Consider the following 25,859-nt stretch of genomic DNA (forward strand, 5'->3'; position numbering starts at 1 on the left):
AAATAAATTTCTATTGACAAAACTATCCAAATCTTAAAAAATTATTCAAAATTTTCAAACTATCCTTAACTTAACCTAATCCAAATTTCTATCTATATTCTGGTTCTATTCATCCCTAATATCTGATCTTTCACTCCACCCATCCTCACCCCACCCTCAACCCTAACCCTAAGTCCCTAACCCTCTCTTCTTTTCCTAACACCACCTCACTCACCTGTAGCTCTTTTTCTTGCTCCACCTACATCGCTTACTATCGGCTTGCCACTATCTCCATTATTGATGTCGTATTTGACCCCATGTATTCTAACTTGATCTCTACTTTCTTCTTGTTCTATATTCTGTTGCTATTTTTTTTGTTTTGCCTCCTCATGGGCACCGTAGAACACATCAAGAAAATCACAAAAACAATCATTCTCACCGAGAATCCCACGATATCATCCTGCCTCGCTTCTTTTGGTGCTGCTGCCAAAAAAAGCCATTAACGCCAACAACTTTCGCGCTTTGGCCAAGACGTCATTATGCAACCAGAAACAACGCACTTGGATGGCATTCCTTGGGACAAAAGTGGTGGACTGCACGGCGGTGCTGGTGTTGGTGAGGTTGAGACAGTTGTTGAGAGTAGCTTTGCACTTGGGAGATGCCATCTTGATGAGGCTATAAACAAGATGCATTATTCCATAAGTCCATAACAATAACGACAATAATATTGTGATTAGGTTATATTGGGCATTGTTGAATATGAAATCAGTGTGAGGGAGGCAAAGGATGAATGAGAAAAGAAAGAAAGAAATGGAATGTGGTGGAGTATTAGAGCGAGATGTGTATTTGATTTCCTTTTTTGTTTTTAAATTTGTGTGCTTTTGTCATTGTGTTTATGTTGAGTGACAACTCGAAAAGTAAATGATATGGTAGTATTGATGACATTGAATAAGCAAAGAAAAAGTGAATATGGTGGTGGAAGAAGAAAAAGAAAAAAAAAATTTGTGAGATAAGATGGAATGATGTTGAAATATTGTAATTAGAAATTGGGGTTAAGTTAGATTATGTTAGGTTAAATTATAAAAGGTCATTTAAGAATTTTGAATAATTTTTTAGAATTTAAATAATTTTGCCAATCAAAATTTATCTTTTATAAATATAATATTAATTTTAATTTTTTATGGTTAAATTTATCAACGTCTAAATTTTTTATAATAAAAAATAGCTATTTACTCTTATTATCATATCAATAATTTACAGAAATTAATTTAGAAATGGAGTAGAAGAGAGTGTTATGCAGTAATATTGGTGCATGTTGTGTTATCTAAATATGTAGACCTAGGAAATATAGAGACCTAGGGATGGCAAAGCGGGTCGGTCCATCCTACCAATTAAGATGGGTTTAAAATGTTAGTCCGCCCTATTTTATAGCGGATTGGCGGGTCGACGGGTTAACCCGCTTGATTCTTTTTTTTAAAAAAATAAAATTTATTAAAATTAACTAAAAAAATTAATTAAAAAATCAAATACAAATAAAAAATAGTCAAATTATAATATAATTTTTTTACTATTTTAACTTCAATAAAATTGTTTAAAATAATATTTGTCAATAGAACCATCTTTATTTTAAAAATAAATCACATAATTTGAGCAAATATATGAAATTGTAAAATAAAATAAATAAAGTTCATAACTAAAAGAAGAATAAAAACAAAAACAAACAAAAAGTGTTTGAAAATTCTATAAATATTAATTTTATAATAGTAATCACTCTTTTATTTAATAAAAAATAAAAAAAATAAAAATCTTCGGCCTGGCGGACCAGCCCGTCCCGCCCCGCCAAAACCCGCCAATTTGGCAGTACGGATTTGGCGAATTTTTTTAATTTGGCGAGCTCCAAATCCTAGTCCAACTCGCCTTTTTAGCGGATCGGCCCGATGGGTTCAACCTGTTTTGCCACCCCTACAGAGACCTGCAAAACGCAGGCTGCGATTTGCATGAGAAAAACAGCTACAAAATAGTTGCGTTTGGCATGAGAAAAGCAACAACCGAAACATGTCATCTATGTCCCCTGCATGCAAATCATGACCGGCCACTTAACAACCTTCAACTACCTAAAACACAGGTTGCGTTTGGCAGGTGGCAGGCACAAAACATAGCTTATGATTGACAGGAGCAGAAGCTGCATGCTCGACAGGTGTTTGGGGATGGCCGAAGCGGGTCTTTAAAAGCAAAATGCAAGTGAGGTTTTGCAAGGTAAAGGTTCGGGTTCAATTTTAGTGAGTGAGAATTTGTGTTGTAAGGAAGAGAGGGTTTGAAATATTTTTGATTGCAAGGAAGAGAGGAAGAAGAATAGTAGAAAGAAGGAGGAGTAATTTAAGTGAGTGAGTAGTAATCATTAAAAAAAAATTGTTCGTAATTTTATGTTACCTGAAGAATACATTATTTAATATCTGAATCATTCTCAATAAATAAATATTTTTTTTAATTTTATGATAAATAAATAAATACATTTATTTATATTTTATTTATTTGTGTTTTAACTAGTAATTTTATTGTTATTTTCATTATTATTATTATTATTATTATTATTATTATTGACATTGTTGTTGTTCGTATTTTCGTTATATTTAAGTAATTATTATTATGATTAAGTCTCCCAAAAAAATTATTATTATAATTAGTATATTGTTAGTTTCTTATAATACTGTTTACGATAAAAAATAATGATAATTTATTATTATTATTTAATAATAAATAATACTATTTAATAATTTATTATTATTTTTTAATAATTTATTATTATTTTTTAATAATTTATTTTTTTTATGATAATAATAATATTGTTTAATAAATTATCATTATTTTGTTCTTCTTATTATTTTTTAATATATTAATAACTGTTATTATCAATATATTATTAACAGAATATTATTTTTAAAAACAAAAATTGATACTGCTCATAATATTTTAGTTATTATCATTTTGCTACAACGTTATCTTTACTTACGATATGCAAACCACTATCAATCGGACAAGGCAAATAAAATAAATAGTAGTGATAACTTTAATTAATAATCATAACATACCCATATTCGTATATTCAGAAAATTTTGGAGCATGCATGGCTTTGAAATCCAGAGTCCGCATAAAAGACGCAACATCAAAGGGGTGCTGACTTACAATTGTATCCGATTCATTTTGCACCGCCAGATTGTCTGTTAGGCCTCCGTCATCGTTTTTGTAATCGACTTCATAGTTGGTTTCGAACTCCTCTTCACTGTCGATGTTATCTTCTTCCCAATCTATATCCCTGAACTCATCAACACTGATCTCTTCGCCAACCGCGTCCAGCCCCATGTGCTGTTCAAACTCAACGTACAGCTCTATCATCGGCACGTGAAATCGGATTTGTTGATAAATACAGAACATTTGCTGCATACTTGCGTCGTCAGTGATGGACATTATTTAAAACTGTATCAGCCCACAAAATACTTGTATAGGATTTCTATATAAAATGTTGCTCACCTTTTTTGAAATGTGACTTTCTATGTTATCACAAAGACCATTTTGTAACTCTACAAAACTCATGGTGCATGGAATAGCAAATGAAAACGGACATTTACAAACAAAAGTCACTCTTTCGTGTGTGTTTGGTATAATCTTACCGTTATAATACACTTGTAAATTTGCAATACTTTCCATAACCTCAACTTGACCTAACCCGACCTTTTTGACACAACTAATTGTAAAAAAAAAACTCAACTATGAAATATATGCAAGAAAGAGGAATATGATTGCGAAGTGAAGAAAGATGAAATTGCATTTCGTATTTATAGACAAGGTTTTCGATAGTTGTGTTTTGAGGCCTTTAAGAAAAGATTTCTGACACTAAACAAAACGCAAGTTGCGTTTGTGGATTTCAAAAAAAAAATATTGCGCAGAGATAGAAATTATTAATATTTAGATTGTAATAAATTTATCTAGGGATTTTTTATTTAAATAAATAAAAAAATACATTAACACCCTAAATGCGCAAAGATAGAAACCGTTATTAAAATGTGCCTCATCATTTCAGCTGCAGCACACGCGAAATGGGTTAAACTTTCAATTCAAGTCTGGCGCCCACAAAATAGTGCAAGTGATCCATGTTGCTCTTGGCACTCACGAAATGGGCTATTCATGGGTGTGGACGCGAAATAGGATCATTCCCTATGTACTACACCGATGAATGACCCCATTTTACGTCCGCCACCCATGAATAGCCTATTTCGTGGGTGTCATATTTAAATTGGAGGCTTAATTCATTTCTTGTGTGCTGCAGTTAAAATGGTGATGTGCATTTTGATAACAATTTCTATTTCTGTGCATTTAAAAAATTAATATATTTTTTATTTATTTAAATAAAAAATTCTTTATATAATTTATATTTAACATCAATTCAAACTGTATTATAAATATTTTTTTATTATATATTTAGCATTTTTTTTTAAATTGACCATACATGAAGGCGCTTTTACGACTTCATGAGATAAAAAAGGCGACCAACAAGCCTTCTATAAAGAGTAGCATCCAGTAAAAGAGAGCCATAATTTTTTGAGAAAGAGGTAGTATAATCCATGGGTGTAGTGGCAGGTTTGGTTTCAAGTAAACCACAATCATTAATCAAATCTAAAGCGTATTTTCTTTGATAAAGAGCAATCCCTATTTTGCTTCTTGCTACTTCCATGCCAATGAAAAATTTTAAAATACCAAGATCCTTTATCTTAAATTTACGGTCCAAGAAGCATTTGACAGCTTCAATTTCTGAGAGATCATCACCAGCCAACATAAGATTGTCCACATAGACCAAAATAGCAGTGAAGCTAACATTAGTGGACTTGGTGAATAAAGAGTGATCATTTTCAGACTAAATATATCCCAATTCAAATAGAGCATTGGATAGTTTATTGTTCCATTGGCGGCTCGCCTGTTTCAAACCATATAGAGATCTTTCTAATTTACAAACTAACTTAAGATTATCACACTTTAGCCTTTTTGGTAACTTCATATAAACATCTTTGTGGAGATCCCCATGAAGAAAAGAAGTATTGACATCAAGTTGATGAAGATACCAATTCTTTTATGCTGCAATTACTAAGAGGACTCTTACTGTGCTCATTTTAACAACCAAACTGAAGGTGTCAATATAATCAATGCCTGGGATTTAAATGAAACCTGAGTAATTAACTGAGCCTTATGTCTTTCAGTTGTCCCATCTGGGTTGAATTTTGTGCAAAAATCCCATTTACAACCTGCTGCATTCTTGCCAGCAGGAAGAGAACTGATGATCCAAATCTTGTTTGTTCAAGAGCAGCAAGTTCTGCATCAATATCTTTTCTCCAGCAATCATGCATAATAGCCTCAGAGTAGTGCTTCGGGTCAGGCTTATTTTTAAGGATACTTACAGCTTGAAGAAGAACGAATAGCATTGATGGGATCCTCATGTGATGCCATGCTAAAACAATGAAAGTCCTTAAGGTATTAGGGTAGTTTTCTATCCCTCTCAGACCTTCTCATGATAGGCTAAGTTAGTTCAAGTTGAATGTGATCAACATGAGGGGTAAGGGCAACAGCATTATCACTATTTTCATGAATGTATGATGCAGATGATGTAGAGTTCTTACTAATGTCATTATTCAAAGATGAAAGAGAGCTATTATTATTAGAGACATCAGCAGTGATTCTAGGATGTGATGATGTATGAATAATATCCTCATAATGTGATGCAGTAGGCAGTTATAAATTGGGAAAAGGATCAAAAGCTGTTGGACTAAAAGAGTATTGTGGGTGAAAATTTGAGTTTGCATGAGTCCTAGTTGTTGTTTGAATAGATTTGAAAGGAAAAATATGTTCAAAAAATTCTGTATTTCGTGAGATAAAAATTTCTTTTGTGTTTAAATCAAACAAAATAGAACCTTTGGTTCCCGACTTGTATCCTAAGAAAATACACTTTCGAACTCTAGGATCTAGTTATGTCCTACCAGCTGTAAGTGTTGAAGCAAACACAAGATAACCAAAAATTTTAAGCTCATTTAGATCAGGTTTTGAATAAAATAAAGCCTCATATGGAGTTATATTGTTCAAAAATGCACTAGGTAACCTATTAATTAAATGAATTGAGTGTTGCACAACATAATGCTAAAAGCATTTGGGAACATTTGAATGACATAATAATAATCTTGCAACTGTCAGTAGGTGCTGATGCTTTCTCTCCACAACACCATTTTGTTGTGGAGTTTCAACACAAGAAGTTTGATGTTCAATGCCTTTTGAATTATAAAATGAATCTATTTTAAATTATAAAATGAGCCTATTTTGAATTCCATACCATTATTAGTTTGAATTTGCTTAATTCTTTTGCTGAATTGTGTTTGCACAAGTTGGACAAAGTCTTGAACCAATTTTCTAGTTTCATATTTCAATTTCATGCAATAAATCCATGTGAACCGAATTTTATCCTCAACTATAGTTATAAATATTTATGACATGAAGTTGATTGAATAGAAAGAAATCCCCAAATATCAATATGCAATAAATCAAAAGTATTTTTAGAATTTGTATTACTTGTTGTGAAAGATAATTTCCTCTATCTAGAATATTGACAAGAATCACAAACATGTGAAGAATTAATGCAATCAATAAAAAGAAAACTATTTTTCATGGTAATCATTCTGCTGAAGGTAAATGACCTAGTCTAGCATGCCAAAGAGCTCCTAGGTCTTATTGTACACTGAGAGTTATAGATTGTATCCTAAAATCTAATGAAGGTAGTTTCGTACGTTCAGCATTCATCACATATAGGTCTCCTTGCATCTCAGCTTGTCTAATCATCTTCAATGAAAGAAGTACTTGTATCTCACAGTAAGAATTAGTGAATCTAAATTTAAAATGTAATGATTTAGTAAGCTTGGAAACAGAAATCAAGTTATATTTAAAGTGAGGTATCAATAAAACATTGGTAAGGATCAAAGAGGTTCACAATTGCGTAGTTCTACAAATATTTGTAGAGGTTTTAGATCCATCAGGTAGATTAACCAAAACAGGCTTTATATGATAAAAAGTTTTAAAAAAATCTTGAAGATAACAGGCATGATCAGTAGCACCATTGTCTAGTATCCAAGAAGTTTTAGTAAAACATACATTTAAAATATGTCTACCTTTTGGTTGAGTTAAGGTAGCTAAGAAAGTGATATGATTCACACTATTTGGAGCTGTTATGAGTGGTTGCTGGAGAAGTGCAATTAAAGTTTGCTTCTGGTCCGGAGTTAAGACAAGAACAATTTTATTACCACCTTCTTCTTGACTAGAATCAGTAATGTCACCACCAGCACATAAATCTTCAATTTCACTTTCAGTATTGATGTGATTTGCACTTTTCTGCTTTCAGTGTGCAGAAAAACTATTTTTTTTGTAGCAATTCTCAACCAAATGTCCAATTCTGTTGCAGTAAGTGCATAATTTGAAAGTGTATCCTTTACCAAAAGTCTTTTGAGCAGTGTTTCTCTTAGCACCACCTTGACCTCTTCCTCTGCCTCTTGAGGAAGAATTACCTCTTTGTTGATGTTGTACTTCCATAGAATTTTTTATTATCTTTATATCCAAGAAATCTGAATTTAGTTCCCTCTCTTGTTGAGTTAACATTGCCAGAATAGCATTAATATCAACCAAAAGTTTTAGTAGCATAATTTGAGATTTCACAGTAAAGTATTGCTCATTCAGACCTCTAAAAAATTTCACAACATATTCCTCAAAAGTATAATCCCTAATAATTTTTTAATTCACAGTTGCAGCCATTAAGACAAGCTATACAGCTAGGGATTGTACGAAGATTCTCTAATTCTTCCCAAACAGACTTCAATTTGATAAAGTAGGAAGTAACAGTTAAATCACCTTACTTGATAGTGTAGAATTCCTCTTTCAACTCTCCAACTCTGAAGATATCTCCATGTGAGTAACGATTCTTCAAGTCCTTCCACAAATCTGAAGCATTGCTAATTCACATCACACTCTTAGCAATTTCTGGAAAGAGCAAGAAGTTGAGCCATAAAAGCAAGATGTTATTGCAGCGATCCCAAGTTTCAAACAAAGGTTGATTCTCAATTGGTTTTGGAATTGAACCATCCAAGAACTTCACCTTCTTCTTCGATTTGAGTGCTCTCCACATATCGTGTGACCATTAGTAGTAGTTTTGAAAAGTAAGCTGAAACAGAATCAAAGTCTTACCTGGACTTTCACTCGGATGCAGGTAATATAGGCTTATGGGGTCAGAGATTGGAGAAGAAGAGTTCAATCTGTTGAGCGAAGCTTGAAATTGCGAGAACTAACACATGAACATTGTGAATCATTCGAAATCTGCAGCGGAGTCTACTTGAATGTTGACATTTGAGTTGTTTTCTTCGTTTGTCGTCATTGATGTAACCGAGCTTTGATACCATGTAAAATGGTATCAATCTTGAGCAGCAAATTAACAACAAATGAAAAAAGAGTTATTGTCAATAAGTGAAATGGCTGCAGCAGAATGAAGAAAAAAAGAAGAAAAAGAAATAGAGAGAGAAAAAGAGAGAGAGAGAAAAGAATGTTGTGATGATGAATAACAAATTATATAACTGTACAAAAAATATGAAAAAAAATAAAAATAACAAATTATATATTAGTTAATTCTAACAAACTAATTAACTGTATCATCTAACAAACAAATAAAAATATACTAATAAATCTTTTACATTTAAAAATATTATTTTCAGCCTTTATATTAACTAACATGTTTCAAGCAATGAAATTTCGCAATATTTCAATTAAGAATATTTTGTTACATTTTAAATTTAGTTTTTCCTATATAATATTGTAGGCTCTTAGACAATAAGTATATAAGATTTATTGAGATTCACAAACAACTACAGGTATGTTGCCATATTCAAAGGTAGAAATATGAGCAATACATAAAGAATTAGTAGAGCAATTGCGGAAAGAAAGAAAAAGAATAAAGTCTTGTTTGAAAAGTTTGAAAAGTAATTTTTTTAAATTTTTTATTTATAAAAAATAGAAGTATTAATGTTTAGTGTAATTTTTAAAATTAAATTACAGTTTTTTAAGAAATTATTTAAAAATTTATAGAGAAGTTAAAAAAAATAATTTCTCTCATAATAAATTTATTCATAAAATAAACACTTTTAGAACTAAAAACCCAAATACAAAATAATTTATTTATAAACTATTTTTAATATAGTTATTTATTGTTTAAAATATTTTTAAAAAAATTTTTAATTAAGTTATTTATCCAAAAATAAAATGCAATGTGCTAATGAATTGGTTAAATAATATACTCTATTTCACTTTATTCAGCCTTTATCTTCTTATTCCATTACTCCCTAGCTATGAATTAAATTTAGGGATAAGTGACCTGTCAGATTAATTTTCCCCGTTAATCCATCATCATTTAGTTAATTAGTAACTAACATTTTCTAAACAACATTTAGTTAACTTCGTCATTCATTCTCTTTTTTGTTAATTGAAAAAATGTTTATTTAAAATTTTTGTTGATTGAAAAGAGATAATTGCTTAAGAGTAATGTTAGAAGGATAATGACACAAAAGTATATTATTTAAAATATCTATAATTTTATATTTATATAACATATTTATTACATCTAAAATTATTTATTTATTTTAATAATAATTAAAAAATACAAAATAAGAAAATAAAAACCCTTTATTTAAACTACTATTGCTCCTAAACATTATTCTTGCTTAATTATTAGACCTTTTATTTAAATGAAAAATATAATTTATCTTAGTCTCACAATAATTATTTAACTAGACAACGAGCGAGTATTAAATAAATGAGAAAAAAAAAAACTTCTGGTGAGCATTATTCTTTGTTACTAGCAGCTTCACCTGTTAGCCTGAAAGTTGGAATAGCTAGCAAGTGTGTAGTTCTTGCTATAGTGATGCCAAATGTTTCATTCATGTCTAATTCATCACAAGACATGCCAAAAGGAAGCTCCCAGTTAAAGCAATGCACCAACTGAGCCACAACAAACTTGATAGTTGCAAATCCCAATTGAGCTCCAGGGCACCCTCTTCGACCAGAACCAAATGGTATGAATCTAAAGTCACGACCATGAATGTCTACATTATCATGTTCAAATCTCTCTGGATAGAACTTCTCTGCATTTTCTGACCAAACTCTTGGATCCCTTCCAATTGCCCATGCGTTTATTATGATTTGTGTATTTCTTTTTATGTAATAATCTTCAATAACGACGTCGTTTCGAGACACATGAGGCACTAACAAAGGTGCAACCGGGTATAATCTTAAGGTCTCTTTCACAACCATATCCAAATAAGGCATATTCTCTATTTCATTCTCTTCAACTTCTTTGTTAATTCCTCCCACTGCATGTTGTATCTCGTGTTGAAGTTTCTTCATCACACTAGGATGCTTTAGTAGCTCTGACATGACCCATTCAATTGCCGAAGTTGATGTTTCATATGCTGCACCAATCATGTCCATCATAATAGCCTTGATATCATTTCTTGTCAGAACGTGTTTGTGTTGTTCTTCATCAGGATCCATGGGTTGATCCAAAAATGATAGCAATATGTCAACAAAATCCTTTTTCTGTGGACTATTATCATCATCATCGTAGTTGGTATTCTGATGATCTTCAATAATATGCTCCAGTGCCTCGTTAATTGGCTTTCTTAATTTATTTACTTTCTTTCTTATTCCCTGAAAAAGATAATAGCTAGTTAGTATTTATGTGTTTGTAAGTTTGTATGAACAAAAATTAAACATATTATATTTGATTATAATATGAATTTAATTTTGGACATTTTATATGTGTATCTAATTATACATTATCACATCATAAAATATTATTATTTCTATTGACAGTGTGAATAATTATTTAAAAAAATCGATATAATTATTATACAATTATATAAATATTTTGTAATATATATTTTTTAATAAATTTTTAAAAAATTTTAAAATTATCTTTAATATTTGATTTAATTTAATTAATAAAAAGTGTTAGGAAGCTAGTAAATTATGTGATTTATAGTCATTAATTAGTCATTATTAGTGATTTAATTTTAATAGTGTGAGATTTTATTAAAAGGTAAAAAATTACTATTTTACTTTTACTGGTTAAGTGCTGGCCTTAATTAATTTATGTTCTTATCATCTGAATTAAGAGCTTTAATTTTACTGTATCAGTTAATGATTAACAGTTAAAATTAAATCAAGAACTTCACTAGATTCCCATCCCATCCAACAACCATCCTCCCTTCCTCTCCCATCCCAAATTTTGCTGCCATGGCCACTCTTTCTTTCTCACTCTTTTCCCGTCAATTTCTCCCTCCGCCTCTGACACTTCCTCATTCGTCCTCGTCACTACATCCCCACCTCCACGTCATCACTGCCTTTGCCCCTTCTTCTCACCCCGCCATAATTCCAACTAACACCCAAATCCTAACTCCATCACCGTTTCTACAAACAAAAAATCAACACTAATAATGAGATAGAGACAAAGAGAAAGAGATCGAAGAAATAAACATATTGAAATCAAGCGCAAAAGGAAGAGCGACGAAGTTTTGCAGTGAGAGAGAGTGCACGTCGGAAGGGAAAGAGACAAAGAGATCAATAAAAGTTGTAGAGAGAAATAAAGAGAGAGAAACCATTGGAAGAAGAGGAACAAGAGGAGGGAGAGTAGATGCACAGTGGAGTGGAAAAAATGTGGTTTCCTGATGGGATAGAGGTTGATACTGATATTGGAAGTGATGGTGGCCATGGCTGAGGGGTGAGGTGGGTGGTGTGGTGGTGTGATGGGGTGAAGGGTAGAGAGAAAAAGAAGGATGTACTCATGATGAAGAAGATAATGATGTATATTATTATTTTAATTTTGACTTTCCTTTTAGATATATTTAATTTTTATGGAAATAGAATTCGACTAATAAAGTAATACTTCAACCATACTCTTTAAAGAATTAAAATTTATTTTAAATATTAAGAAAAAAAATTGAATCAAATAAAATACGAGTTTAATTTTAACGATGGATAGTGTAATATCTTTAATATTTATTTATTGGATAATTGTTTACGTGATTAATGAAAAAAAAAACAAAATTTTAAAAGTTAAATTGATTATAAAATTTTTTTAGTTATTAATTTATTAGTTTAGTGATTTAATTGATTTAATTATGATTCAATTAAAATAAACATAAAAAATACGCAAAACTAAAAATATAACAATATTCAAATTAAAAAATTATAATTTTATTTAAATATAATACAAAAGTCAAATAACAAAAGAAATATTTAAATTAAATAATAATAATAACAATAATAATAATAACAATAATAATGAAGTTTTAAGTGATAATGAATAGGTAAATCAACCGTAATGGCACATTAGAAATTAAACTAGATTCTTTTAATTGAAAGACAAATTATAATGAAAAAAGTTTAATCAAATATAATGACAAATTATAAAACAGAGATTTAATCATATTTTTTATAGCATATATTTTTTTATATTAAATGTTATATTATATGATTTTTGGTAAAAAAAGATGTATGATATTATTTTATATTAATATCTCAAAGATAAATCTAATTAATAAAAAATATATATATTAAAAATACAAGTTTTATTCTTATCATAAAAAAATCTTAGATAAATAATAAAAAAAACATTACAACTCTTCTAAGTTTTATGTATGGTTTTAAAAATCGAATCAAATAAATCTAATCGTGAATTAGATGTCTATGCAGTTTGATTTAACAAAACAGATTGTCATACTAAAAATTGGACACAAATCACTGAATTGACCAGAAATGGTCCGGTCGAATCGATTTGAGATTCGGCCAGTTTTAATAAAATGGTATCGTTTTTGCATTTTGTTGAAAAAAAAAGAGTCAGCTCTCCTCAGAACATCAGTTGAAGCCCTCGCCTCCCTTTCGAGCCCCATTCTTGATTCCTCAATCATACATTCTCTCATTATTTCTTTCCAAAACGTAATTTTAGCCTAATTTGTCGTGGTGGTTCGCCAATCTTCTTATTTTGCCGTGCTCGAAGGCCTTTTCATTCCCTCAACACTAGCGTCTCCAAGTCCTGTTCTGTCATCGTTCGTCTGTCGTGTTCGTCGTCAGTTTTCTGTCGTCCGTCGCTAGTTCGCCAGTGTTTGTCGCCAGCTTTTCGTCGTTCGTTACTCTCCCTCAAATTTTTTATCACTGTTTTTTTCGAAGGTAATGTCTCAGATGCTTAATCAATGTTTGGAGTTTTTTTTTGATTGACTTGCTTTTATTTATTGTTGATTGATTAACTGTTACTGGCTTACTGATTGATGATAAATTGATATTCCGATAAATTATTACTAATTTGTTCTTAGTTTTTTTTATTGTTAAATTTTGTCGTTTTTTTATGATAAATTTTGTACTCATTGGCTAAAGGAATACTTGTAATTTAAGTTGGTGCTTTATACCCTTATTATATCACAAAGCTAGCTCACTATTAGTGCCTGTTGTTCGTGCTTTTTTTTTAAGTTAAGAAATTATCAAATTATATTGATTATTAAATGACTTTGTTCACTATTGCTATGCTATGTTGTACTCTCGTTTGCGTCTTTTTTGTTGTTCTGCTGTGTTTTTTTACGCTCTACTATTCACTATTATACTTTTTTGTGTTCAATTAATTAAAACTATACTTTGGATTTACTATGGTTTCAACATATGAATTTTGCCAATTATACATTTCTTAGATTAATGTTATATTATTCAAATTGGATCAGTCATCTTCTCATTTTGCTCCGCTCTTTTTTTATTTTTCTTTTCACTTCTTTCTCACTATGCTCTCGTTTCTTTTTTTTTTTTTGGGTTATTATTCCACTATGGACTCGTTTTTTCTTTTTTCTTTTTTTTGTCTCTTAGGATTTTGAGCTAATGAACAGTGAGGAGGGAGAATGGGATATTTCTGATCTGTGTATGCGATTCATTTAAGAAATTTAGAATGTTTTTAATTTTTGTTTTTTTTTTAGGATTAACTACAAATTAGGTATCGAAAAATTTAGTAACAAAAATTCTGAAAGATATTATTGACAAAATAATCTTAAATAATTTAAAAATATGACAAAAATAATTAATAATTATTATATTTTTTATAAGTGATAAAAAAAACTTTTGTATTTAACAAATTAACTTATTCATTTGATTTAAATTTTTGTGATAATATTTGAATAAATATTAAAAATGTGTATAAAAAAATTTGGAGCAAAATTTGATCTCTAAATTTTGTTTTATTTTTTAAAAGAATATGTAATCCACAATAAAAAAAAACTTTTTAAAAAATTTAACTTGATATAAAATTACTAAATTTTAAAGATGAAGAAAATCTTATTTTTTAAATAATGATTGAAATTTTTTTATTAAAATTTGATCTCTAAAATCTTTTTTTAGAATATATATTAAATATTTAGTTCTTTTTACAGTATTTTTAAATCTTTCGAAAACTTATTTGTCATTAACATTATTTAAATTCTCTTTGTCAATAATGTATACTTTTAAATATTATTTTAATAATTTACTCTTTTTCTTAAATTCAACCCTAAAATAATATCATTTAAAATATTTATAAGAAATCAGACAAATCTCGATTCAGTCTGACCTATTTATTTCTAGTCGGTTTATTAGTTCACTAATGGTTTTTAAAATTGACGATTTAACTTATAAACCGATTGAATTTCTAAACAGTTCTTAGTTTAACTGATTCAAAATGGTTTTTAGAATATTAGAAAAAATTAGTTTTTTTAATTTAATCTTATTTGATTTAACACACAAAATTATTTTACACTTAAAATATAAATATGTCAAAATTAAATTTATAAAACATTAGAAGTATTTTTTTCTAAAACTTTAGAGATAAAAAAATTAATTTATCCTTATATTTACTAAACGACAATTTAGTGTTATAAAGGACCATTATTCTTCTTTTTCTTCTTCTTCTTATCATTATCATTATCATTATTGTCGTTTTGGTTCCGTTTATTTATAAATAGAAATGGTGAGATATGAATATAAAAAAAAAATTATATTTAATAGCTCGTGAGACACGAAATTAATATATTGTATATCCTTTTTAATAGAAAAAACACAAAATTATTAATAAGAAATACAACTTTTTTTATTTTTTTTATTCTTATCAGTTTTTTATAATTATATTTTTATTATTATATTTTTTTAAAATTTTTGTATAAAAAATAAAAAAATTACTAAGATTAGATTTTTATAATTTATTTTTATATATAATTTATCATGAAATAAAATACTAAAATATTAATTTGAAAAGAAAAGTTAATTAAAAGAAAAGAAAAAATTAATGTATCTTGAATTATTGTGTTGGAGGTAATGATTTGATACCTGAAAATCAAAGATGCCAAGGATAGGCACATAATCCGCAATATTGAAAGCACCAGCAGAACCGACTAAGTCAACAAGGGCCTCTAAGTTGAACCTATTATTGTCATGGCTTCGACCGAATACCATATTGTAAGTGATATTCTCAGCAAACTCCTTCAGCATCACACTAAGATTCAAAACCTCACCCGACGCAGAAGCATTGCATAAAGACTTCACCAACATTCCCAACTCTTTCCTCCTTAAAGGACCATACATCTCAACTTTTGATCCACTCAAAAGTTGCAATGTGCACAACTTCCTCACGTGCCGCCAATACCAACCGTACTGTGACATCCCAATGCCCTTACTGCCACTGAAAAACGTCTCCACAACCTGAACAACCCATACACATGCAAACAATTTTGTTACATAATAATAGAATGTTTAATAACTAACAATTTTCTTTCAATGATATGGTACCTATAGTTATGATAGCTATGTAATTTTAGAATAAGTAAAAAATGTTGCTAATCCTAAAGTAATATATTTTATTATTTAACAATAATTTTTAATTTAAAAATAAAAATATATGACTTTAATTTTAATTAAAAATACTTTTTAATTATTATTAATCATAGGATCCAAGCAGATTAGTCAAAATGGCGGAGTGCACTTAGTTTTATATATGACAAAAAATGCCTTTAAATTTAAAGATAAATTTTATCGCACTGTTACAAGACCGGCTATATTTTATGGTACAGAGTGTTGTGGTTCAGACATGTGAAAAGAAGACCGACAAAGCACACAATCAAGAGGGTGGATGAAATAGAAGATGGACAAGGTGTAAAAGACAAAGGAAGACCTAAGATTTTAAGAAGACCATTCATGAAGTGGTCAAACAAGATCCATATATAAATAGTCTTTCTATAGACATGATATATTTTTTCTTTACCAAAGAATAGGGAGACTTGAACCTGCGATCTGTTATGTGAATATGGAAAGACTATGTCATTTGAGTTATAACTCATTGACTCTATGAACATAATATATGATAGAATTTAATGGCAATATTTGATTCATGTAGCCGACCCTAACTAGTGGGATAAGACTTTGTTGTCGATTATTTGTATTACAATTGTTTATTCATTATAATCGCCTTAGCCATGCATAGGCACCATAAGTTCTCTCTTTTTTTTTCCTCTATATAGATATATGCAATAATACTGTATGTATACAAAAAAATCAATCTAATTTAGATATTTTATATTTATAAATAAATATATATGTGTTGTTTTAGTTCAATTTATTTTTAATATATATTTTATATTTTAAAATATATTTTATATAAATATCTAATTTAATAGTTAATTTTTAATATATTTACACTATAATATTTATAATTATATATTTATTATATATAATATTATTTAATTATTTTAATAATAATTAAATAATATAAAATAAAATAAATAAAAATATAAAATATAAAATAAAATAACTTTAGAATGATTAGAACTTATTTTCATTGTAAACATCTTTTTCAAACAGGATACATGTTACATAGACGAATATGGTTCATATGTAACACCTGCCAAAAATGGTCGTCTTAAATAATACAGCTAACTATAACCAATGTGTTAGCAATGGGGCATAAATAAACGATGGGTCATGTCCTCTTTTAGGACTGGAACTGAGTCGAGCTGAGTTGAGTTGGACTAAATTTAAGTTCAGCTCACAAAAGTTGAGCTTGACTCACGGTTTGACTCATTAATAACCGAGCCTATTTTTTAAAGGGATGCTCCCATAAAGACGCGTAAAACGTCTTTTCGTAAAGACGTTTACGTGTCGCATTATTGTTGAACGTATTAATGAACCGGTTATTTTTAAATTTTTTAATAAATTAGAATAAAATCGATTTTTTTAATAACAATAACAATAAACCTATTTTTTTAGGAATTTAATTGTATTTTTAAATTTTTAAGGATTTAAATATTCGCCAAACAATAAATCAGGGATATATTTGTCTTTTTATAAAACAATTTTAAGATATTCGATTTAGATTGTGTAATTCTATCAGATCAAATTGGGTCTAATAATTATAACGTCGACAATTGGGTTTATTATTGTTACTATAATAAATCAATTTTGTTCTTATTTATTAAAAATAAATTATTAATCTATTTAATAAAGATATCCAATAATAATATGACACATGTAAACGTCTTAAAAAAAGACATTTTTAGTGTCATTATTAAAGTGGTCTCCATTTTTACTTAAACTCAAGTTCGACTCACCAAAAGTTCACAAGCCGACTCGAACTCACGAGCTAACTCAAATAATAGGAATATAATCTATAATTCTATCTCAATAAATTATAATTTATATATTTTAAAAATATTTAAAAATATCAATTTTATATATTATTTATCTATTAATAAATTATAAATTTTTTATTTTTGTCTTATATTAAGATTATATATAAAAAATAAATATAAAATTTTAAATAATTAAAAATCATTAATATATATATATATATATATATTACTATTTCATATGTATATATATAATATTAAAAGTATATATTAAATGCATATAATATATATATATAATCGAACTAGTTCATAAGCTAATGAATTGAACTCATCTAAACTCAAACTCGACTCATTTAATTTATGAACTCAATTTCAAACTCAAGTTTAGTTCACTAACTCACGAGTTTAGCTTATTGATCTCGAGCTGGCTCATGAGCTCCCTTGACTCACTTACAGCTCTACCCCGGATTTTAATATTAAGTTATCGGTTGTCTTTTTTGTTCATTATTAATTATCACTGACCTGAAATTTAGGCCTGTTTGCAAAATCTAGGTCATGGGTCTTGAGAAAGAGCTCAGCAGCTTCTGGAGAAGAAACAACGACAGTTGGAACTTGCCCTAGCTTCAAGAACATTATGGGTCCGTATTTCGCGGCGAGGGCTTGGAGGGTGCGGTGTGGTTGTTTTCGTAGCATGTGGAGGTTACCGATGAGTGGCAATGCCTTCGGACCTGGTGGAACTTTATTTCGATTATCCTTTGGATGCAGCCAAACAATAATGGCGACTATAAATACTAATATGCCAAGGAGTATGGCTACCATACTTGATGAATATATATATCCTAATTAGTTTGTATGAAGATTTATGATTATTTGGTTGATAGAAGATATGAAGCTAGGTTTGGGGGGTATTTATATGTGATGTTAGCCATAAAGTGTGGTTTATTATAGGGGTTTTTAATTTTATTTAAATAAATAAATAAATAAATATTCAGTTCCTAATTTATGTAAGAATAAGAAGAATTATATTTTTGTGTATTAATTTTCAATTTTTTTTATTAGAATAAGTGTTATTTTTGTGTTAGTTTAGAAAAAATTCATTTATTTTTAGCTTTTCAGGTAGTAATTTCAAATTTACTTTCTATATTAATTTTTGGAGTCTAAGAATGCAAAGTTATTGCAACGAAATAAAAAAATAATACACAAAAACGTGATTTTATTGTTAAATAAATAAACAAATAAGGAAGTTTTTTATTTGAATAAAAAAACGTGGTTTATACTATTTTGAATATTTTCTAATAACAATTAATATTAGAGTGTGACTTGTAGTTGTGTGTGTTTATTGTTTAAGTCTCTCTTTTGCTTATAGTTGTATGTGTTTAAATCTTTCTCTTGCTTTTCTCTACTGATGCGGTAACTTTTGGTCGCAATCTTGTCAAATATATGGCAACAACCTGTGTGGTTAGCATTGGGTCGCCCTTGTGGGTCACAGGTCACTAGAACCGGTGGTGTTTTTTTAATTTAAAGAGTAAATTTTTAAAATGGTATTTGAAAGTTCGTGTGACTCAATAAATTCTAAAAATGTTAATGATAAAAAAGTTTTTTAAATATTTAATATTATTAAAAAATTAGTTATTATAGACGAATATTTCTAACAGATTTTATCCTATAGAAATATAGAAAAAATTTGTAAGAAATTTTTTGTTGGAAACAAAAAAAAAAGAATTAGTATAAATTATAGATAGAAAAGAGAATCCTTGATAATTTTGTCGAAAAAAAATTTTTTTCCCGTGGAAATTAGTTACCGATAACAAATCCGTCTATAATTAAATGAATAAAAAATGTTGTATTTTATTAAATTATTATAGATAAAAAATCTGTCTATAATTTAAAATATTCCGTCGAAAATGTTAAAATAAGGAGTTAGGTTCTCTAAACTCCCAATGCTTCATTTTACTTTTTCACGTTATTCTTGAATTACTCCCTGCCTTCTCTCTCTCCATTGAAGATGTGACGTCCTCCGCTGTCGCCGCCGCGGCTCGCGTCGCACGAGCTCCCTCCATCTCCCTCATCGCGTTTGCTCCCTTCATTGCCATCGTTGCACGAGCTCTCTCCGCTGTGCTCTTGTCTTACGAGCTCTTTCCGCCGCCGCTTTCATCGCTGCTTCTTCTCTCCTCGCCGGAGGTTTGTCATCATTTCTTCTTGTCGTCGTTAGTTTAAGTAGGAAATTCATTTATGAACTATATATCTGAATTGTTAAGATTTTTCATCTAGAATTTGTATGCATGTTCTTATTATTTTCTATTCTTGTTATGACTGGTCATTTAGGTCATAAACACATTAAAAAGAGATCAAACAAACCACTATGACTTAACTTCACCCATTCACAGGTGTGAGGGAGTGGAATACAGAAACCAGTTTTTTAGTGTTCTCAACATGAACAAAGTTAGTATATTAGTTATGAGTAATGAGCAGCTTAGAATAGATTAAATTAGTAGTAACTGGTGATGCAATGAATGCAGATTAATTAATTAATTTCAATGCATATGTATAGGAGAAGGTGCACTTTTTGGCTTGCTAAGAGACATCTTTCAGAACTCATCACTAACTGGTCTATATATGATAATAAGGTGCTTATTGAATGTATCAAATTTGAACTAAGTTTTATGATCTTACATTCTTCGGTGCTTAGTAAACAGTTTTACAATTATTTATTTTTTACCAAAGTTTCTTTTCCGACTATTAATAAGATATATGTCTACATGTATTAAAGAAGAGCTAAATTGATTTAGTGTTTAATAAAAACAGCTACTCTGACTATTTGAACTTCAGAGAATCGAAGAGGACCCAATTTGATTGAGGTAATGCAAGAGAGAAACTTTTGAATTCTATTGAACATCTGAAACTGAACTCAATTGTACTGGAAAGCAAGGACTTAGCACAATCCAAAGGTGTGTGTACTTTATTTATTTATTTATTTTTGGGTACAATTTCCTATTTTTATTGTTCTTTGGAGTATAGTTTAAAAAAAAATTAGGATCATATAAATTATTGGCTTTTGTGTACTGAAAAGACAAAAGATACAATTAATATATAATAAAAAAGGTTTTTGGTAGATAATATAATGGAAGAGTATAAAAATAATTATACTGTAGTAGTTTTTGAGATTAAGTTCTGAGCATCATAATTTTAATCAGATTGATTGTTTAACTTAAATTCTATAAATCATTATTATATATGCATACCAAACAGGTTCTAACTCTCAAACTGATCATCTAATAAACTATGATGATGTATGAATTGGTCTCGACATTTATGCTGGGTTGGTTGTGTTCTTAATTATCCTTCATAGCTAACCAAATTTAATTTTAGATGAATCCAGAAGTCAGGCAGATTTAGATGACAAATTGACCAAGTCTAATATTTATTGTTTTCCGCATGAAATACCCAACTATATTGACCAGGTATATACGTTACGCTACTTGTCATACTATAGTAATTATTTAATTAACATACAGTGCATTCAATCCAATATCAAAGCTTTTATATATTCTATCTTAAATGATTTGCATGGAGGGAGGAAGGATTTGCTGTGTTCTACTGTCGGTGAGGTAATTGGGTTTGTGTCTGAAAGGGATTTTTTGATTTAGTTAGTAGTCGTCGTCTTCGAATAAGTTCTTTATCCATCATGACTCTCTTTGTCTGGCCAAAGCCAAACATGTCACTTTATTAAATTTTGACTCCATTCATCGTCATTCATACAGTACCTTCTTAATTTTGAGTTTGAATTCAATCAAAACCAATTCCAATACTTGTACTCGTTTCAAAAGGAGTCTATTTTTAGAAACAAGTCTATCACATGGAAATGAATTCATTGTACTAGGTGATATGACCGTTACAAATGTCAAATCATAACTCGGCATAATGACTTATAATTTGGCCAAATAAAACACAGATCGCGTTACACGTTACAAACCAAATTCAACGGCCTATATACTAGAATCATAACGTCACACCAGACATCATCACCCATAAGTCTTATTATTATTCTTCAATTCAGACAATGAAACAAAAGTATAACTGACTTATTTTACTCGGCCTATAAAGGTACAACATCTTCTCCTTAAAACCACATTGAATTCTCAATACTGACTTAAGCTTCAGAGTGTCTTTGCAGGTACACTCTCCCCTTCTTTCTTGCTCACGCTCTGCACAATTAGACATCCCTTTGGAGTAAAGCTCAGACTTCTACAAGGCCCAAAGGTCGGCAACATAGATAATAACTCGGCGTCGACTCCCAGGGACCGAGCTCTCTCTTCAGGTATCCATACAAGAACAATTGGCACCCACCGTGGGGTCGAGAATATAATCCCTTCCATATATCATCGGCCTCAAGGTTCTCGCTTGAAGTCATGGCTGAACAACTTCCACCAACATCATCCGAACTCCTTTAGATGGTGACCGAGTTACGGCAAGCCAACCAGCGCATGGCCGAGGAGAACTAAAGAATGGCAAATCAAATTGCCAACTTGAATAACACCCAAATCGAAAACAACAACAATCGACAAGAAAGGACAGAAGAGGTCGAGCATCAGTCAGGGCCCACACACGTCTCTGAAACTGCTCGGCACAAAGAGGAGCAACCTGAGTATAATGAGGAAGCTCGGCTAGACGACGAGGATGGCAATCAAGAAAGCTCCCCCGAGCCATTCACGGCCGAGGTGATGAATTTCGTGTTACCCAGGAGGTTCACTCTGCCGAGCACCCTAACTCCCTATGATGGGTTAAGCGATCCGAAAAAATACATCAAAAAGTTCACCTCCATAATGATAGTAAACAGTGTATCTGATAAAGTTTTATGTCGTTGCTTTCCATCTTACTTAGATGGTCCTGCACTTGATTGGTTTTGTTCTTTGCCTGCAGGTTCTATTTCTCGCTTTCGAGACCTATCAAAGCCCTTTGAGGAGCACTTTGCTGGATCGGCCATCTACCTACACGACTCCGATTACCTGCATACAATCAAGCAAGGCCAGCATGAAAGCCTTAGGGACTACATGATGCGCTTCACAAAGATAGTCATGAGTATACCTGACCTGCACCCTGAGGTGGAACTGCACGCAATAAAAAGCAGACTCCGACCAGGAAAATTCCAGGAAACCATGCTGTAGCCAAACCTAAGACTATGGCCGAGTTCCATGAAAAGGCTAAAGGTCAGATCGACATCGAGGAACTCTGACAAGCTCGAAAAACAGAAAAACCACACTACAAAGACGACGACAAAACACGAGACAACAAAAACAACTTCAAACCGACTCCGCGATATGAGTCCTACTCTCAATTCAACACCAAGCGCGACGACATCATCAAGGAGATATTGAATTCAAAGTTAATCAAACCGCCAAGAAAAGCCGGCAGTTACCCATATTCAAAAGGCGCGGACAGATCAAAATACTGCTCTTTTCACCAAAAGTACGGACACACTACCGACGAGTGTGTCATTGCCAAAGACCTTCTGGAGTAATTAGCTCGGCAAGGTCACCTGAACAAGTACATCAGCGGCCATATACAACGACGAGCACCCCCTCTAGTGACCAAAGCTCCGCGACACAGCATGGCCGAGATAAAGACAGACCGAACAACAACCATCCTGAACAACTAAGACGTATCATTAGCTGTATTTTCGGAGGTTTTGCAAGTAGAGGAGCCACAAGCTCGGCAAGAAAGCGATCTTACCGAGCTATGCTTTCCATCGACGGCGATCAAACTCAACAGCAAATACTACCACACTCTACACAGATAACATTCCAGACAGCCGACCATAACAACAACGTAGCAAATCTAGATAACCCAATCGTGATTTCATTACAACTCGGAGATCTACTAGTCAAAAAGGTTTTACTGGACCCTGGGGCAGTGCCGATGTCCTCTTCTACTCCACATTTCAGAAGATGAAACTGAGCAGCAACATCCTCCAACCTTCCACTGGAGACCTGGTTGGTTTCTCAGGTGAGAGAGTCCCGGTTATGGGCTCTGTGTGGTTACAAACCACACTCAGTGAGTTTCCCTCGTAAAAAACTCAGACATTTAATACTTAGTTGTTGATTGCTTTAGTCCTTACAATTTAATACTTGGCCGACCTTTCTTAAATAGGATCGACGCCATAATATCTACAATTCATCTCTGTGTTACGTTTTCTTTGCAGGATAACACAATTGCAACCATTCACAGTGATGCCCGAAAAGTCAGGGAATGCTACAACAACAGTCTTAAAAGACCTAACTCAAACACAAAAGCCCATGTTCACAACATCGGCAGCATGGACGACCTACCAGCTCTGGCTGATCTTGATCTAAGAGCGAGAACCCTTGAAAGACCAACCCCAACAGAAGACGTGCATAAAATCTATTTCACAGAAAGCTTAGACAAATTCACCTATGTCGGCTCAACATTATTCTCATAAGAGAAATCCTCATTCTGAGCATTCTTACAGCAAAATGCCAACCTGTTTGCTTGGACCCCGGCTGATATGTCAGGCATCGATCCATCCATCATATCCCACAAGTTGGCATTAGATCCATCTGTCCGACTTGTAGTACAAAGAAAAAGAAACCTCGGCCATGACCGCAAACAAGCTTCCCTGGAAGAAACCAAGAAGCTCATCAATGCCGGCTTCATCCAAGAAATCAGCGAATGTCGTCATGGTGAAAAAACATAACGGTAAATGGCGCATGTGTGTTGATTTCACCGATCTCAACAAAACATGTCCCAAAGATTCCTATCCTTTCCCCTCTATTGATTGCTTAGTTGATAATGCCTCTAGTTATGAAAAACTCAGCTTTATGGATGCATATTCTGGCTATAACCAGATCCAAATGCTTCCATCCGATCAAAATAAGACAGCCTTTATTACTGAATATGAAAATTATTGTTATAAAGTCATGCCATTTGGCCTTAAGAATGCAGGTGCAACATATCAACGTCTAATGGACAAAGTCTTCACCAAGCAAATCAGCAAGAACATTAAGGTCTACGTTGACAATATGGTCGCCAAGACAAATATTGGCAACAATCACCTTGATGACCTCGCAGAAATATTTGGTCAACTAAGAAAATACAACATGCAGTTAAATCCCGAGAAGTGCGCATTTGGCGTCCAAAGTGGCAAATTCCTCGGCTTCATGCTCACTAGCCGTGGTATCGAGGCAAATCCCGGAAAATGTCGAGCTATTTTAGACATGACAAGCCCACAAACTATCAAAGAAGTACAACGGTTAACAGGGAGACTTGTTGCACTCTCTAGATTTTTACCTTGCCTGGCTTCTAAATCTTTATGTTTTTTCCAAACTTTAAAAAAGAAAAAAAGATTTCCAATAGATTGATGACTGCGAACAAGCATTCACAATTATTAAAGAAAATCTTTCAAAATCGCCAATCTTACAACCCCCCCCTTCAGGGAGAACCACTATTCTTATATTTATCTGTCACTAACTAGGTTGTAAGCTCTGATCTTGTTGCAGAAAGGGAAAATAAGCAGTTCTGGATCTATTTTATCAGCAAAACATTATAGAATGAAGAACTTCGATATCCGAGCGTTGAGAAGCTGGCCCTAGCACTTGTTTTCTCAGCCAGAAGACTCCGACTATATTTTCAGAGCCATGAAATCCATGTTCGAATAGATCACCCTTTACGACAAGTCCTTCAGAAACCAGAGCTAGCTGGACGACTAGTAAAATGGTCGGTCAAACTCTCATAATTTGATATCAAGTACGAAGGTCGATGATCCATCAAATCCCAATTCTTGATCAACTTCATCGCTGAATTCTCAGTACTAGACACAACCGAAGACTACATCGAATGGTCTTTATACGTCGATGGGTCCTCCAAGCCACAAGGATGTGGAGCAGGTATTCTACTTGATTATAGCCACGGCAACGTCATCGAACATTCCCTCCATTTTTCATTCAAAGCGAGCAACAATCAAAGTGAGTATGAAGCCCTAATAGCCGGTCTTAGACTCACTGCCGACTTAAACATCACCAAACTTAAGGTATACTGCGACTCCTTACTGATCGTCCAGCAGGTAAACAACTTATACCAAGTAAAGGATCCTTTGCTCTCTAAATACGAAATATA

The 25,859-nt window shown here is 31.5% G+C and overlaps 2 protein-coding genes across 2 annotated transcripts; both read right to left on the reverse strand.

Annotated features, from left to right (window-relative positions):
* Positions 1-9,888: 9,888 nt before the first annotated feature.
* On the reverse strand, positions 9,889-10,449 carry LOC130949053 (cytochrome P450 CYP736A12-like). The gene has a single exon (XM_057877884.1). It carries the CDS (start codon positions 10,447-10,449, stop codon positions 9,889-9,891), a length of 561 nt encoding a protein of 186 aa, XP_057733867.1.
* Positions 10,450-10,463: 14 nt separating this feature from the next.
* Positions 10,464-18,548, reverse strand: LOC130949054 (cytochrome P450 CYP736A12-like). The gene is made up of 5 exons (XM_057877885.1): positions 18,248-18,548; positions 18,123-18,138; positions 15,439-15,790; positions 10,567-10,752; positions 10,464-10,514 (listed from the first exon to the last, which is right to left on the reverse strand). The coding sequence occupies exons 1-5, from the start codon at positions 18,546-18,548 to the stop codon at positions 10,464-10,466; spliced, it is 906 nt and encodes a 301-aa protein (XP_057733868.1).
* Between the last annotated feature and the right edge of the window lie 7,311 nt (positions 18,549-25,859).

Source organism: Arachis stenosperma, chromosome 9, assembly GCF_014773155.1.
Source record: "Arachis stenosperma cultivar V10309 chromosome 9, arast.V10309.gnm1.PFL2, whole genome shotgun sequence".
Classification (NCBI taxonomy): Eukaryota; Viridiplantae; Streptophyta; class Magnoliopsida; order Fabales; family Fabaceae; genus Arachis; species Arachis stenosperma.